The following is a 17,725-nucleotide window of genomic DNA, read 5'->3' as shown; positions in this document are numbered from 1 at the left end:
TAATATCACGAGTCATTGCCTCCAATGTAGAAGAATTTCTTACCATGTACCTGCAGCCGAGTGTCTTTCTGGATCAGATACTGAGAGTTGAGTCTTGACCTGTATTCTACATGACACAGGTAAGTGTGATTGTCTCTCACACTCAGCTGGTTTATCCTGGTCGAGGCGTTTCCCTCCTCTGGGTTCCCGATGAGCTCGTACCGATTTCCACTGTGTACAGTTGTCCAATTTCCCTGGGATTGGGCTTTAAATATAACAATGTGTTGGTAGGGCTCCTTCCTCATCCAGGTAACAGTGGTCAGAGTGTGGGAGTCCCAGCTCCTGAAGATACAGGGTAAAGTAACTGAATCTCCCTCAGTCCCACTCACCACTGAGACATTTCCCTGAGCAGCTGAGGAAAGGAAAAACATCAGAATGGATGAGGTCAGTGTGCAGAATTTCTAGTTTAAGTTTCTTACAATTCTTTCAACTTCACAATGAAATAAGTAATTAAATATCCCACACATGTTTCTTGCAGGTCTGAACCAGGTTTTATAGACTCCTAAAAAACTCACCCTGATGAAAATCTCTCATTCTCGATCCCCTCATTTTGAGTCTCCTATTCTTGAAATTCTTACAGATTGGAAAATGCACTGAGCCCACCTAAATTCATTTGTCCAGGACACAACATCCCTCCCACCTTCACAAAATATGTGGATTATTGTTCCCCAGTCTTATACTCCACCTGTGTGCCTTCACTCTGTCCAGAAATCCCATAACAATGATTGAACACATGTCTGTGTGAAGGGGAAGATTTCTGATATTAACCTGAACGTAACCTTTTCCTAACTCCAAACCATGACCTGTACCATGAACATAGTTTGATTGAATTCTATTCAAGATTAAGATTTCCTACAATACCCACTACCTTATCATGTGGTGGGGGAGAGGAATTAGCCCCATGCTGGACCACCTGTATAAATTAATCATCCTCTGAAAGAGGGAATCTCTCCCCATCTCCATCCTAATGTGAAATGAGTTTCAGATTCCACCCACATCCTCTCAGGGTCTACTCTCCCAAGACCCCTCAGGATCTTGCAAGTTTCAATAAAGTCACTTCTCAATCTTCAGCAACAAGTTGACCCTATCTGACTCTGAACCAATCAGGATGGGCAGGTAACAACGCTCTGAAATTCTCAACCAATAGGAGTCAGAGAGGTGGCTCTTCACTTATTTTCGGCCAAGGAGACCTTATGTTTCACAATGTGTTTACCCAATGAGGGATTGGGATTGGCCTATCTTGTCCTCAACCAATGCCAATTGACAAAAAAGGAGGTAATTCTGCCCACTAGGTCCTTGCTAGCTCCACATAGAAAAATCACTCAATTCCACTAGGCCCTGCCAGTTTATTCCCTTCAAGTGTCTGCCTGTTTTTTTTTTAAATCAATGACTGCTTCCACACGTACCTCCTTTGATGTTGGTGACTGTCAGTCATCAGCATTCACTGTGTAAACATTTCTCTCTCACATTCCCTCTGCACCTCTGGCCCAAAATCTAAGATCTGCATCCTAGTCCCAAATGCTTATGAATAGACCTTTCGCTTCTCTATTTTCTCTTTGACTGCTATTATCTTCTAACACTTCAGTCAAAACACCCATCAATTTCCTTAGCTCCAAGGAGAACAATACTTGCTTCTCAAACCTTGTAACTAAAACCAGTCTCTGACCCCCACCTGAAACTCTCCCAGGCCATTCCTGTTATAAATCTGGTAAATCTCTGCACTCTCTCAAGTACTTTCAGGTTCTTCCTAATGAGTGGTGACAGACCTGGACACAATACTCGAGTTGAGGCATAACTGAAGCAATACTAATGTTTATAGTTGTGCAGCCCCTTAACTGAAATATCGAGATGATGGGGCATAAGTTTAACATCAAAGCCAGTGGGATTAGAAGGGATTTGAGGAGACCATTCTTTCACAGAGAAGATGGTTGAAATTTGGAATGCACTGCCTAGGTGGGTCGTAGAGGTGGAAAATCTGACAACATTTAAAAAGTACTTGGATCAGCAGCTGCAACTTCATAACATTGAAGGCACAGCCCGACTGCTGGAAAGTGGGATACGTGTAGATTTAGGGATTTTTTTCTTGGTTGGGGCCCAGCAGCTAAAGGGCCTCTCCTGTTCTGTTTGATTCTATGATTCTATGGATCGGCACACAATATGTCGAGAGTGTGGTGCTGGAAAAACACAGCAGATCAGGTCAGCACATCATATGAATGGAGATAAGAAACAAAAATGGCAAGAAGATGCTGTAGGAGTAATCCAAAAGCTCCATAACAGGAGCTATATGGTGGGAAATGGAGTAAGTAGGAGATAGTAAGAGCATGTAACAAAGGTAGTACATTAATCATGCACATTGGGATAATCAGATTAGCAGAGGAAGCCAGAAAGAAGAATTCATAGAACATATTCAAGACAGTTTCTGAGTTCAATATGCTGTGGATCCATCAAGTGATGAGGCTATTTTGGATTTGGTGATGTATCATGATTCAGGTTTAGTCAATGATGCCAGAGTAAAAGATACCCTGAAAACAGTGACCATAATATGTTAGAATTTAGTGTTCAGTTTGAAAGGAAGGAAGTTAGGTTGGAAGTAACTGTGCTTAGCTTATAAAAGGGTAATTATAAATGAATGAGGACAGAACTCCATGGAGCTGGCTGCAGAAGAAGTTTAGCAGTAAAAATGGCTAAGGAACAATGACAGGCTTTTAAGGAAATAGCTCATGGCTCACCGCAAAGGATGTTATCCAGTGAGGAGAAGCATTCTAGGAAGTTGATAAGACAATCAGGATTAATGAGAGAAGTTAAGAATAGCATCAGGTTGGAAGAAGAAACGTACAACATAACAAACATTCATGGTAAACCAGAGAATTGGGAAAATTTTAACAACCAACAAAAGATGATGGAAAAATAATAAAGCAGGAGAGAATACACTTTGCGGGTAAACTAGCAAGTAATATCAAAATGGAGAGCAAGACTTACTGTAAATCAATAAAAAGGAAGAAAAAAGCTAAAGTGAACATAGGGCCCTCAAAGGATAAGTGTGGGAAATAATAATGGGGAACGAAGAAATTGCAGAGGCGTTTTCACAGTGGAAGACATTAATTTTGTCCCAATTTTAATAAATATTCAAGGGGTAAAAAAAAATAAATACAACAACTATCATGAGAGGAAGAAGTGTTAGGGAAAGTAATGGTGTTAAGGATGAAGTTAAGGATGATGCGAAGCATCCTGGGATATTAAAGGAAGTGGCTATAGAGACAATAGATGCATGGGTACCAACCTTCCAGAAGCAATAGATTCTGGGAAGGTCCTAGAGAATTGGAACTCTGCCAATACAACATCTTTGTTTTTAAAGTAAAGGAGATAAAAATAAAACAGGTAACCGTAGACCAGTTAGTTAATGCCTGTTATTGTGAAAATGTTGGAGTCTATTATTAAGGTTATAATCATTGGGCATGTAGAAATGGATAATACAATCAAGTAGAGTCAGCACAACTTCATGAGGAGGAAATTATGCCTTACAAATTTACTTGAATTCTTTGAGGTGGTTACAAGCTGGATACATAAAGGGGAATCAGTGGATATTATATGTTTGGATTTTCAGAAAACATTTTACAAATAGCAAAACATTAAACTCCCTAATAAGATTAGATTCAATAGTGCTGGTAGTAGTATATTATAATGGATAGAGGATTGACTAACTAATAGAAAACAGAGTGTTGGGATCGGGGGTGGTTTCAGGCCAGCAACCTGTAATTAGCAGTGTGCCGCAAGGATCTGTGCTAGAACCACATTTATTTCCAACATTTGTTAATGACTTGGATGAGATAAGTGAACAAACTGTAGCCATGTTTGCTGATGACAAAAAAGTAGGCAAGAAGGCAAGTAATGAGAATAAAACAAAGTAGCCACAGACAGATATAGACAGATTAAATGAGTGGGAAACACTTGGCATGTGGAATGTAACATAGAAAATGTGAGGTTATGCATTTTGGATGGAAGAAAAGAGGAGCTGAATATTATTGAAATAGAGAAAGCCTGCAGAAGGTGACAGAACAGAGGGATTTGGGAGTTTCATGAATCACAAGAACTTACAAGCTCAGCAGGTAGTAGGTAAGCTAAATGGGAATGTTGACCTTTGTTTCAAAAGGAATGGAATGTAAAAGTAAGGAGGTTTTGCCAAGTGCTGGAATACTGTGAATAGTTTTGGTCCCTTTTCAAAGGAAAGTTAAACTGGCAGATAAGTTTCACTAATTTGATGCCAAGAATGGAGGAAAGAGTCTGAGAAGATTGGGTCTGTACTTATTGGAAGACAGAAGACTGAGAAGTGACTTCATTGAAACATAAAAGATTCTTTGCGTATTTGACTGGGTAGGTGCAGAATGATTGTTGACCTTGTAGGAGAGTCTAGGAACAGAGGGTATAATCTCAGAATGATGGCAGAATGATGGGTTTATGACAATGCTACTCCTTTAACAAGGTTATGTTGTCCTTGTCTTTTTTTCAGTGAGGTCGTAAAAGACACAGACTCTGAAAGGTCTGCGTTTGAAGAGATTCAGGGTCAATTTGATTATAGCTAACAGATATTGCCTCAAGCAGAAGCCTTTCAAGTTAAAAAAAAAACCCACTTGTACAATGAAAGGGGAGTGGCCAGTTCTCCCAACTCAGCCTCTCTGGTTTGGTTTAGTTTTTAGCAGTAGTATTGAAAAAGCTGCTGGACTCAAAGAAACAGGTCCAGGCTGGTCCTCTCTCTCTCTCTCTAAGACCCTGTGCTTGACTTTACCTTTTGTGCCAATGGTTGTTTATGGGGATTGTAGTAAGTATTTGGAACAGCATCATGAACTTGGGATAATCTGTTGGAGTTTTGGATAGGTTCAGTTATTCGGTCTTCTGCTCTCTTGAAATTCTGTACTCTTGAAATTAAATTCTAGTTTGCTTAAAACTATGTGGTTCAACCACCTGCGTCCCTCCTGGAATATCCACGATACACCTATACAATAGGCAGAGTTAGGTCTGGGTTATTTTCTTGAAATGTTTTGAAGGGATCTGGCCTGGACCATGACAGATTGCACACTTAAGACAAGAAGAATGTCGTCTCCAAGAAGGTAATGAATATTTGGACCTCTGTGCCACAGACAACAGTTAATGCTGAGTCCTTAAGTATAGTCAGGGTTGAGAGAGACCAAGTTTATTCAGTATGGGAATCAGTTGTGGAGAAAAATCAGTGAAGTGTAATTTGACGTTTATCAGTACACTCACTATTGAAAGGTGGAACAGGCTCAGTGGGCAGACTGGCCTTCTACAATGCTCCAGCTGCCTCAGTTCTCAACACCTCATTTTTGAAGCCTGTGAATCCCATTTTTTTTCCAATCACTCTCTTAATATGTCCTGACATCTTCAAACACCGATGCATACAGACCGCTAGCTTCCTTTTTCTAGATACATCCTTTAAAACTGCATCTTGGATTCTACATTGCCCACAGGGAGTGTGGAGGCGGGAGGGATCTTGAAGCATGGATCCTTGGTGATGTTCTGTCTGCTTCCTATCACAGACCACTGAAGCCTGTACAAAGATGGCAAATGAGTGGGTGCGTGAGAGGATGTGGGTGGTTTCAGAAATGGTCTATAAATCCCAGCCTCATCTCTCTCCCTCTTGCTCGCTCCCCTCTAACTGCCTCCTGCCTCAGACCAACTGAAAGAGCCAAGGAACCAACCTGAATGCTCCAGGTGGAGCCGCTCTTCATTGAGCTGTGAGGGCAGAGACAACACTCAAACATTCTTTGTTACCTTCAATTTCCAGCTTTGTTGGAGACTGTGTTTGAAAACTGCCAATGTTGAGCTCCACACGACACAGATAGGGACCAGCATCCTCCTGGCGCAGTCCCTCCATCATTATTGAGATGTCATTGTTGCTGAGATTCCCCACGAATCTGAATCGATTCCCACTGTCTCGCTGTGTCACCTTCTCACACAGCTCACCCTGGGAATGGTCTGTTTCAGAATATATACACTTAAAGATAACACCTGTGTCAGATTTAATCCATATCACAGAGCCGGTGAGTGTGAGGTTAGTGTCAGGGTGGGTGAAGCTGCAGGGTAAGACAGCGGTTCCTCCTTCCTCAGCTCTCACTCCATCTGCAACTGTCATTGACCAACCTTTATCAGACTCCTCTGTCAAGGGAGAGAAAGAGGCAGGGGATGTGAACACAGCACTGGAAAGGATATCAGCGTGCAGAACTGAAACTCTGAGACTTTGATCTGAGTCTGTTATTTAGTTGAAACAGGATTGGCATTTGTAATGAGAGGCAGTTGTAATGTCTATTCATAAGCAATCCAGGATACTGGGACAGAGTTTCAGTACCCACCATGGCAGCTGCTGGAATTTCAATTCAGTTATTTCATTTGGAATTAAATGGTAACCATGAAACCATTATCAATTTTTGGAAAAAATCCATCTGGTCGACTGATAATTTTTAGAGAAGAAAAATGCCTTCTCTAAAAGGCATGTGGTCTGGCCTACTGGTGACTCCAGTCCCACAGCAACAGATTTGACCCTAAAATGTCCTCAGAAATGCCCAAGGGAGACACTCAGTTGCACAAAACCAGGACAATGAATGCCATGACTAAACAGGGAATAGTGTGTCAATAACCGTGTCCTGCTCTTCCACTCATTGTCAGTAACTGTACAAATGTACTAGAATCCCAATGAAGTCACCAACACCCAAACTGCCTGACAGATCGCTACTCAGAACAGTAGGGAACCACATCAGCAATCTTCAGTTAAAATAATTCCATCAATTAATTTACAGTCATAACTGCAGTGACCCCTGACCCCCAGCCCACCAACAAACACAGACTCATCACAATTAAGACAGAGAAAAGATAAACAGTTTATATTTCTACCAAGAATGAAAAAAAATAATATAGGCAGGGTAAATAAAATTCTGAAAGTCAAAGAACTGACCACAAGATGGAAAAATCTTTCTCTGTCACTGTCCGTGTGGTTTTTTGCCATGATGCAATGCTGCCCTCTGTGCTGTGACAGTTGTCCTTGAAATTCAATGAGTAATCAGGTGAACTATCTTTGCTTATCTTTCTTTTCAGCTTTCTCAGTTTTTTCCATCCTTATCTCCATGGTGATGCGGGAGTGGGAGAGATGGCTGCTTTCTGTCTGTAGGCTCTAGATGTTTTCCCCATTCAGCAGCTGTGTTTACAGAGTTTTTGGAGAGGCTGACAGGTGGGATTTTTTCATCAGAAGATTGAAAGCTATCTGCTGGGCGGTTTGAGCAGGAGTCATTATTCATTTGTTCAGCTAAGTGGGTGAATTTATTGAAGGTTTATACATTTGATTTTTATTCAGATTTATATGCTCTTATTTTTTGCATGCTTAGTCTAATTTATATATAAGCTATTGTAAGTTGCCTCTTTTTCAGCTTCATGACATTGAGGGCATACAAGAGACACAGAGTTAGGTGGCTTGTAGATTGAGAGAAGTCATAACACATCAGGATCAGTCAGATGGATGACTGTCAGGAAAGGCAAAAGGGTAGTTCAGAAGTCTTCCGTTGGTATATCTCTCCCAAAGAGATATTGAGTTTTGGGATCTATTGAAAGGATAGTCTTCTAGAGGAATATAGAAGAGCCAGTCAGATCTTGGGCACTAAGAATGAATTTTATGTTTGGTGGGTTTGATAAAATTTAAAAGAATATTTGTTAAAGGGGACTGTCCTGTCAAGGGCACAGCATGAATCTAGGAGAGAATGTTGCTTTCCTGATATCAAGAAAGGGGATAATGTAAAAGCAGAAGTTATTGTGTACATTGATAGGAATGGCGCAGTTAGGAAAAAAAATAAGGCTTTACAGAGTGACTATAAGAGGTTAGGTAGAAGATTATAAAAACAGATCCTCAAAAGTAGAATCTTTGGTTTACTCCCAGTGCTAAGCTCAAGTGAGGGAAAAAAGGATAAAGGAGAAAAGACTGAAGAAATGGTGTAATGTTCAGGGAATCAGATTCTTGGATTACTGGGATTTTGTTTCTAGGTGGAGGGATCCGAAGCAGCAGAGTAAATAGAAAGAAAGATGAGAATGGTTTTGAATCTGCAAACAAAAACCAAATTAATTTGAAAAGACAGACTAGAGCAAGTCAGAGAACAAAGTAAGTCTGAAGAATTAAACTAAATTTATTTCAATGCAAGGGATCTTACAGGTAAGACTGATGAACTCGGGGCATGTATGAGAACATGGGATTGGGATGACATATCTATTACAGAAACTTGGCTAAGGGATGGACAGGACTCGCTGCTCAATGTTCTGGGTTTTAGATACTATCAGAAGTATAGAAAAAGAAGCAAAAGAGGAGGAGGAATTTGGTTTAGCTTGATGAAAATATTACTGTTTTAAGTAGAGAAGATATTTCTGAAAACCTCAGTAAGTGCAAAACTTGACCTTCTCTTGAGTAATAAGACAGAGAAGTAATTGAAATGATAGCAGGGGGACACTTAGGCTAAAGTGATCATAATTCTATTGGTTTTAACATAGTTATGGAAAAGGCTAAGCCTTCTTTAAAAATTAAAGTTTTTCATTGGAGTAAGGAAAATTTTAAGGCAAGCAAAGGCAACACTTAGACAATTAAAAGTAGGGCCTTTAGTAGTGTTGCAGAACAGAGAGAGACCTTGGCTTTCAGGTTCATAATTCTGTGAAGTTTGCATCACATATGGATAGGATGGTTAAAAAGGTATTTAGCATGCTTGTCTTCATTGTTCAGATATTTGAGTATAGGAGTTGGGACGTTATGCTGAGGTTGAACAGAATGTCGGTGAAGCCTCTTCAGGAGTACTGTCGAGTTCTGGTTACCCAATCATAGGACGGATATTATTAAGCTGGAGAATGTTTTGTAGAGATTTACCAGGATGTTGCTGGGAATGGAGTGTTTCAGCAATAAAGAGAGGCTGACTACATTGGGACTTTTTTCACTGGAGCATAGGATGTTACAGAGGTTTATAAAATTATGAGGGATATAGTTAAGGTGAATGGCAGGTGTTCTTTCCCTAGGGTGGGGCATTTCAAGACTTTCAGGTGAGAGGAGAAAAATTTTAAAAAGACATGAGGGGCAAACTTTTTTTATATACGCATTGGCTCATGTGTGGAACTAATTTCCTGAGGAATTGATGGATGTGGGTACAGTTACAACATTTAAAAGCCATTTATATAAGTACATGAAGAAGAAATGTTTGGAAGGATATGGCCAGTTGTATGCAGATGAGACTAGTTTGGATTGGAGGCCTGTGACCAGTAGTGTTCCACAGGGATCGATGCTGGGTCCACATTTGCTTGACATTTATATAAATGATGTGAATGAGAATAGACAAAGCATGGTTTGTAAATTTTGAATGATATCAAATTTGGTGGAATAAATTGGAGGGAAATGGCTAATTACAGGCAGATGGAACTAGTTTGGTTTGCAATTATGGTTGGCATAGACTTTGTTTGGCAGTAAAATAGCTTTTATTGTCATGTGGAGTCAATGAGTGCAGTGAAAAACTTGCATTGAAGGAACTATTCCAGATGAAGGTGTTAACACTTTCATTGTAACCAAGAGGGACACATTAGACCATTGCAATTTCCTGCTTGAGGAGATGATCTCAATATCAGTATAACCTTAGGTGGATTGGAGATTGAATTGAATGTTCTGAGTGTGTCAAAGTCTTTCCATACTGATATCAGAGTGCACCATAAAAGATCAGCACATTAAAATACATTAAACATTTTAAAAATCATATGCAAAACACAAAAGCAAGATACTGCAGATGCTGGAAGTTTGGAAAAACGAATCAAAATGCTGTAAATACTCAGCAGGCCAGATAACACCTGTCGAGAGAAAAGGTTAACATCTTAGTTCAATGACCTTTCATCAGAAAATCAAATCACAAGAAAGTTCACAGAATCTTTTACATTCTTATCACGCCCTGTACAGATGCAACAATGTGTGAATGGCTTCTTACCGGGTATGACATGCACCCGACTCTCTTTCTGGATCAGACACTGAATATCCTCTTGTAATGATATGTATTCCACCACACACAGATAAGTATGATTGTCCCTCACATTCAGCTGGTTTATCCTGGTCGAGGCGTTTCCCTCGTTTGGATTCCCGATGAGCTCGTACCGATTTCCACCATTTACAGTTATCCAATTTCTTTGTGGTTGGACTATAAATGTAACAATGCGTTGATAGGGCTCCTTCCTCATCCAGGTAACAGTACTCAGGTTGAGATGTCCCATGATCCTGAAGGAACAGGGTAAAGTAACTGAATCTCCCACTGTCCCATTCACCACTGGGACATCTCCCTGAGATGCTGAGGATAGAACAAACATCAGAATGGATGAAGTCAGAGATTATATTTATTACATTCCCTTCAACTTCACAATAAAATGAACAATTCAAACTCCACTCATATCTCTAACAGGTCTATCCAAGACATTCCCCTCCAATAGTCATCCTGATCAAAATGTCTCCCCACTTCTCAATTTAAGGATCTTGAACAGGAAATCCATTGAACCCTCCCAAATTCATTCCTTCATTCATCCATTGCCCAAAGTTAATATTCTTTAAATAAGGTCAACTATTTTATAGGAGAAAGTGAGGTCTGCAGATGCTGGAGATCAGAGCTGAAAATGTGTTGCTGGAAAAGCGCAGCAGGTCAGGCAGCAACCAGGGAACAGGAGAATCGACGTTTCGGGCATGATTCCTGAAGAAGGGCTCATGCCCGAAACGTCGATTCTCCCGTCCCCTGGATGCTGCCTGACCTGCGGCGCTTTTCCAGCAACACATTTTCAGCTCAACTATTTTATAGTCTTTCCCAAAAACTCTGTCCAGTAACATTCAAAATATTGATCACGCTCTATGTGAAGGAGAACCCCCTGGTGTCATTCCTAATGTGACCATTCACCAGCTCTAACCTGCAACCTTTGAAATAAACACAGGTTAATTTAAACGCGTAGTCCAAACTTTCTAAACTTGTCTCAGTATTTTGGGTGCAGGTGGTGGGATAATTCAACCATGTGACTCTTCGCTGCTTGAACTTTAAAGGTGAGTTGAGAGATGGACTGCTTCCTCATTCCCTACTTTAAACAGGTAACCCTTATTTTCAAACCAGTTCATCTTTTGCTCACATATCCCCTCAAAATCTGTCTGGTCAAGTCTCCTCAGACCCTTCTTTCTTTCAGTAATGTCTCCTTTAATATGTTTTATTTGGTCATGGTTGTCGCTGACTCGGATTATGTGTATTTATTGTCCATCTTGAGTGTCAAGGAGAAACTGTCTTCTTGAAATGCTGCGGCCCTGAGGTATAGGGGTTACCTGCAGTAATTTTAGAGATGGAGCTCCAGGATTTTGACCAAACAATACTGAAGGAATGGCAATATGGTAAGAATGGAACCAGACTACTCTGTATTGAGTGAGGCAGCAAAAACAATGAGAGCAGTCACAGCCGTGTCAATCCTGTAAAATCCTTTTCATTAACATCCTCCTCATTAACATCTGGAAGCCAGTGCAAAAAGTGGATGAGCTGTCTCACAGACTGGTCAACTAACAGTTTCACGTAGACAAACTCATGGAATCATAACTCACAATGTCTCAGGCATTCCTATTGTCATTCCTGGATATATCCTGTCCCATTGGCAGGACACACCTGGAAGAAATTGAGGCACTGTGATATACATTTGGGAGGGGATTGCACTGGGAGTCCCCAACATGAAGTCCCCAACTTAAAGATAACATTGTTAGCCCATGGAACCACAAACTGTAACCTCGTGATCCATGTTAACTCCCCACACCACCATTCCCATCAGTGAAGAGTCCAGGTGAGTATGCTGTGAGCAATATCATGGTGGTAAAAACAATGACTGCAGATGCTGGAAACCAGATCCTGGATTAGTGATGCTGAAGTCAACAGCAGTTCAGGCAGCATCCGAAGACAGGCAAAATCCGAGGACAGGCAAAATCGACGTTTCGGGCAAAAGCCCTTCACCTTTTGCCCGAAACGTCGATTTTGCCTGTCTTCGGATGCTGCCTGAACTGCTGTGCTCTTCCAGCACCACTAATCCAGAATGTGAGCAACATCAGGCAAACCTAAAAATGTGTGGCCCCACGCTGAAACTAGAACCTTCAGGACTTCTTGCTTGTCATACAGCCAGAAACACCACACAACAGAGTCATCATATAACCAATGGATCATATGGCTCAGCTGTCCTGAATGGACCATTACTGGTGGTGGACAATTGCTGTACTAGCTGGTTCAGTACAGTTACAACACTGGGATTTCCCCAACAATTTGTAAAGTTGCCTGGGTATGTCCTGTACACAAAAAGTGAAGTGAGTCTGATTAGGCCAATTACTGCTCTTTCAGTGCACTCTTGATCATCAATAAAGTGATGGAAAATGTTAGTGACTGCCCTTAACATCAAGGCCACAGTCAAATGTGTGTAGCATCAAGGAAGCTGAGCAAAACTGAACTCAATGGGAATTGGGGAAGAATCTTCCACTGGTTTGAGTCATACCTGGCACACAGGAAGATGGTTTTGGTTTTTGGAGGTCGGTCATCTCAGCTCCAGGATCTATCTGCAGAAGTTCTTCAGGGTAGTATCCTAGGCCCAACCATCTTCAACTGCTTCACCAATGACTTTCCCGTCATCAAAAGTTCAGAAGTGGGGATGGATGTTCACTGATCAACATGGGATGAAGAACATCACCACCTACAAGCTTTCCTCCAAGATGTGCACCATCCTGATTTGGAGATATTTCACCATTCTGTCAGTATCACTGGGGCAAAATCCTGGAACTCCTTTAACAAGTACATCATGATGGAGTACAGCAGTTCAAGAAGGCAGCTCATCATTCCCTTCTCCAGGGCAATTAGGGATGGCGAATGAAGGCTGACTGAGCATGTGGTGCTCACATCCCTTTGAACAATTGCAAGATAAATATAGTTCCAAGCCAGGGTGGTGGTGGAGGCAGGTACAACAGGCATTTAAGGGACTTTTACGTAAGTACGTGAATACACAAGAAATTGAGGGTATGAACCAATAGCAGGCTGAAAGGATTAGTTTCATTTTGTGTCATGTTTGGCACAATAATGTGGGCCGAAGGGCCCATTCCTGTTTTGTACAGTTCTATCTTCTATGTTCTGAACCCTCATTGGATGAGCATGTCTCAGGGTGAAGGAACCTTCAGCTCACCTTGGCTGAGAGTCTCAGTGTTGCTATCTTCTCTATCTAGTGGCTGAGGTGAAAATGAGGGGAGCTGCCTTCTCCCGAATTATTCCAATCCTCAGCAGATTGTGAAATTTGAATTGAAAATGTCTGGGACTAAAAACTAATTGCATAATGAACATGTTTCCATCATCATAAAAGAAAACCCATCTGGGCCATGCATGTCTTTTAGGGAGGGAGATCTGCTATCATTCCCACAGTAATGTGGTTGACTCTTAACTGCCCCATGAATGGCTCACTCAGTTCTGGACAAGGAGTGAACCCAGCAATGTGAATGAAACTGTGGCTACAAGAACAGGTCAGAGACTATGTATCCTGTAAATTAACATATTAAGGCCTATTGATCAGTCAGGAGTATGATGGAATACTCCCCACTTGCCTGGAAGAATGCAAGAAAATATATTGCTGCTCTGTTATGGTCACGGGGTCAAAATTCTGGAACTCTGATCCTAACACCATTGTGGGAATAAAAGTTACTACAAAATACATTGCAGTAAGGCACCAACACTTCCTCCATCAACACCTTCTAAACTAATGACCTCTACCATCATGGTGAAAATCAGCAGCAAATACACATCATCTGCACCCTCTCCAAAGCCTCCACATCATTCCTGTAACGTGGCAACAGAACTGAAAGCAATACTCTAAGTGTGGCCTAGCTCTAAGTGGGTGGCACGGTGCCACAGTGGTTAGCACTGCTGCCTCACATAGCCAGAGACCCGGGTTCAATTCCCGCCTCAGGTGACTATATGTGTGGGTTTGCTCTGGTTTCCTGCGACAGTACAAAAATGTGCATGTTAGGTGAATTGGCCATACTAAATTGCCTGTATGGGTGGATGGTGTGTCGGTGTGGACTTGTTGGGCCGAAGGGCCTATTTCCACACTGTAAGTAATCTAAAACCTAAGTCTTATAAAGCTGCAGCATGACATTCTGACTCCTGTCCTCAATTATCTGACCCGTAAAGGAAAGCACACCATATGTCTTTTTTACCAACCTATCAACTTGTGTGGCTATTTTCAGGGAGCTATGGACTTGAATCGCAACATCCTTCTGTACATTTACATTTGATCTCCCAAAGTGTCGTCACACCTACCTGGATTAAACTCCATCTGCCATTTCTCTGCCCATATCTGCAACTGATCTACATCCTACTGTATCCTTTGACAACATTCTACACTATCCATAACTCCACCAACCTTTGTATCATCTGCAAACTTGTTAAACCACCCATCTACATTTTCTTCAAAGCCATTTGTATATGTATCACAAACAGCAGAAGTCCTAAAATGGATCTCTTTGTTACAGACATTCAGCCTGAAAAACAACCTTCTACCACTACCCTCTGTCTTCATTTGACAAGCCAATTCTGAATCCACATGGCCAGGTCACCGTGAATCCCATGCATCTTAATTCATGTAAACAATATCCACTACTCTACCCTCATCAATCACCTTCATTACCTCTTCAAAAAACTCAATCAAGTTAGTAAAACATGACCTGATTTTTCATAAATAGGCCATACCTTTCCAAATATGCATCAATCCTATCTCTAAGAATTCTCTCCAATAGCTTCCCAACAAATGATTTGAGATTCATTGGTCTGTAGTTTCCTATATTATTCCTATTTCCCTTCTTGAACAGAGGAACAACTTTTGCGACCTGTCAGTCCTCCAGCAGCTATTCAGTGGCTAGCAAGGATATAAAGATCTCGGTCAAGGTCCCAGCAATCTTCTCTCTTGCCTCTCTCAATAACCTTGGGTAGATACCATCAGGCTTTGGAGAGTTATCCACCTTAATGTTCTTCAAGAGATGTTCTTCTTTCTAGATTTCAAAATGCTCTAGCATATTAGCACTCTCCACACAAATCTCACCATCCTCCATATCCCTTTCCTGGGTGAATACTGATGCAACATACTTATTTAGAGTCTCATCACATTCTCTGCTTTCAAGCACAAGTCCCCTCCTTTATCTTTGGTCCTACCTTCCCCATTGTTATCCTTTTGTTTTTAATGTAGCTATAAAATGCCTTGGGATTCTCTTTAACCCTACTTACCAAAGTAATTTCTTGGCCCCTTTTGCTCTCCTAATTTCTTGCTTGCGTACTTCCCTGCTTTCCTTATATTCCTCATGTGTTCTGTCCGATTTTAGCTTCCTAAACCTTAATATGTTTCTTTTTTCCTTTTTGACTAAATTCACAGCTTCTCTTATTATCCAATGGTCTCTTTTCTTGCTATCCTTATCCTTCCTCCTTACTGGAATATGCTGGTCTTCAACTCTCCCCAGCAGGTCTTTAAACAGGTTCCCACGTGTGAAAAAGTAGACATGCCTGAAAACAGCTCCTGCCAATTAACACTCCCTAGCTCCTGACTAATACTGAAGTAATTTGCCCTCCCTCAATTTAGTACCTTTTCACAAGGTCCTGACTTATCATTGTTCATAGCTATCTTAAATCACAAGGAGTTGTAACCACTGTTACCAAAATGCTCTCCCGCTGAATAGTCAGTCACCTGGCCAGGCTCATTAGCCAAAACAAGGTCCAGTATGGCCCCTTCTCAAGCTGGACTATCAATATACTGTTCAATAAACCCTCTTGAATGCACTTAACAAATTCTGCCCTGTCTAAGTCTCTTCCTCTAAGGGAGTCCCAGTCAATACTTGTTCTTCTTTTCTTCAACCAATGCTGATAGAGCAGGGTTCTCATTGGTAGGGATGTTGGAGTTTGAATCCTCAGTGATGTTTTCTCTGTTATCTTTTCCTAGTTTGAACATGGCAAATGACTGAGTGTGTGAGAGACTGTGGGACGTTGCAGAAATGATGATAGAATGGTCTATAAATTCTAGCTTCATATTACTGCCTCCTGTCTCAGACCAACTGAAAGGGCCCTGGATAAAGAGCCAAGCTGAGAGCTCCTGGACCAGGTAGAGCCTATTCCCAATGAATTATCAGGTCAGTGACACCATTTGAACATCGATCCTCACCTGTCACTTCCAGATATGTTCCTGTCTGAATTCCAAAACTGCCGATATTGAGCATCACAAAACACAAGTAAGAACCGGCATCATCCCATCTCACTCTCTCTATCATTAATGAGACATCGTTGTTGGTAAGGTTTCCCACGAATCTGAATCGTTTCCCACCGTCCTGCTGTATCACATTCTCACACAGCTCACCCTGGGAATGGTCTGGCCCAGGATATATACAATTAAAGATAACATGCGTGCTAGATTTCATCCATATAATGGAGCCAGTGAGTGTGAGATGAGTGTCAGGGTGGGTGAAGCTGCAGGGTAAGACAGCGGTTCTTCCTTCTTCAGCCCTCACGTCGTCCGCAACTGTCATTGACCAACCTTTGTCAGAATACGCTGTGAGGGTGGGGGAGAGAGAGGGAGAGAGACAGAATATGAACACAGGACAGACACCAAACAGTGAAGTAAAGCACTGAATCTGTTATTATGGATATAACATCGTACAGTTGTTGTATCTGAAAGGACTGTTGACAGTGTTGAATAAGCTACAGACTGGAGTACAACATGGGCTTCAGGTGGTTTGTAAACATCCTGAGATTAGATTGTGAGTGTTTGTTGCTGTTGGTTGATGAGAGGGTTTAGTGTCTGAGAGTTGTTTGAACTTTTCATTGTTCGAGGACACCAAGGGTGATCTTAAGAGCAGATTTCAGGGCATTCCCTACAGAACCTTTTCTGTTTCTCATCACTTTCTACTCTATTACTGAGCCAGCTTTTAGCAACCTGGCTCATTCATCAGTAGTAGCAGGGGGATGGAGTATGCAGCGGAGGTAAAGCAGAGGGAAATACATATTGAAATAAAGAAGGAGAACTGAAGTAAAAAAGTAAATTCACCAGAAAACTGCTGTCTTATTAGAGAAACATGATTGGTAATGATTTAAGCTGAGGGTCGCTATGCCTCAGGCAAGGGGCACGGTTGAGAAGGTGGGACCTTCATAGTCCCCTCAGACAGAATGGGAATTAATCCTGCATTGTTGGCATCACTCAACATCACAAACTAACTATCCAGCCAACTGAGCTAACTGATTGCAGATTAGATGTGGAGGGGTGGTGAAATGAATAAGAAGAGGTGATGTTGCAACATTATTCAAAGAGTCCATTGCTGTAATAAGATGGATGATATCTTGAAATCATTCTCAAGTGAGGCCTCATGGTACATTGTAAAAACAAACTCCTCCAACACCACCCCTGTCTCCAACCGTCAAGTCAATTTTATATCCAATTTGCCTTCCTTCCCTGAATCCCACATGATCTAATTTTACTCATTGGAACTCCACCATATGGAACCTTGGACAATGGCTTTACTAAAATCCATGTAAACAATATCTCCCCCTCTGCCTTCATTTGTCTTTTTGGTTATATCCTCAAAAACCTCAATCAAGTTTGTGAGACA

General features: G+C 41.3%; 1 protein-coding gene across 2 annotated transcripts in view; it reads right to left on the bottom strand.

Annotated features, from left to right (window-relative positions):
- Positions 1 to 17,725, bottom strand: part of LOC122565210 (polymeric immunoglobulin receptor-like) — a 168,614-nt gene that overhangs the window by 11,594 nt on the left and 139,295 nt on the right. For both annotated transcript variants that reach the window (XM_087974883.1, XM_087974876.1), the window contains 4 exons: positions 16,288 to 16,671; positions 10,041 to 10,394; positions 5,827 to 6,210; positions 44 to 391 (listed from right to left, as the gene is read on the bottom strand). In XM_087974883.1, coding sequence (XP_087831009.1) covers positions 44 to 391; positions 5,827 to 6,210; positions 10,041 to 10,394; positions 16,288 to 16,671 — 1,470 coding nt within the window. The remainder of the gene's footprint in view (positions 1 to 43; positions 392 to 5,826; positions 6,211 to 10,040; positions 10,395 to 16,287; positions 16,672 to 17,725) is intronic.

The sequence above is a fragment of the Chiloscyllium plagiosum genome, unplaced genomic scaffold (assembly GCF_037043375.1).
Source record: "Chiloscyllium plagiosum isolate Xiang-an unplaced genomic scaffold, Cpla_swu_hap1 HiC_scaffold_2, whole genome shotgun sequence".
NCBI classification, from domain to species: Eukaryota; Metazoa; Chordata; class Chondrichthyes; order Orectolobiformes; family Hemiscylliidae; genus Chiloscyllium; species Chiloscyllium plagiosum.
Note: the sequence above shows the minus strand (reverse complement) of the source record. Positions and strands in the feature narration are given on the sequence as shown.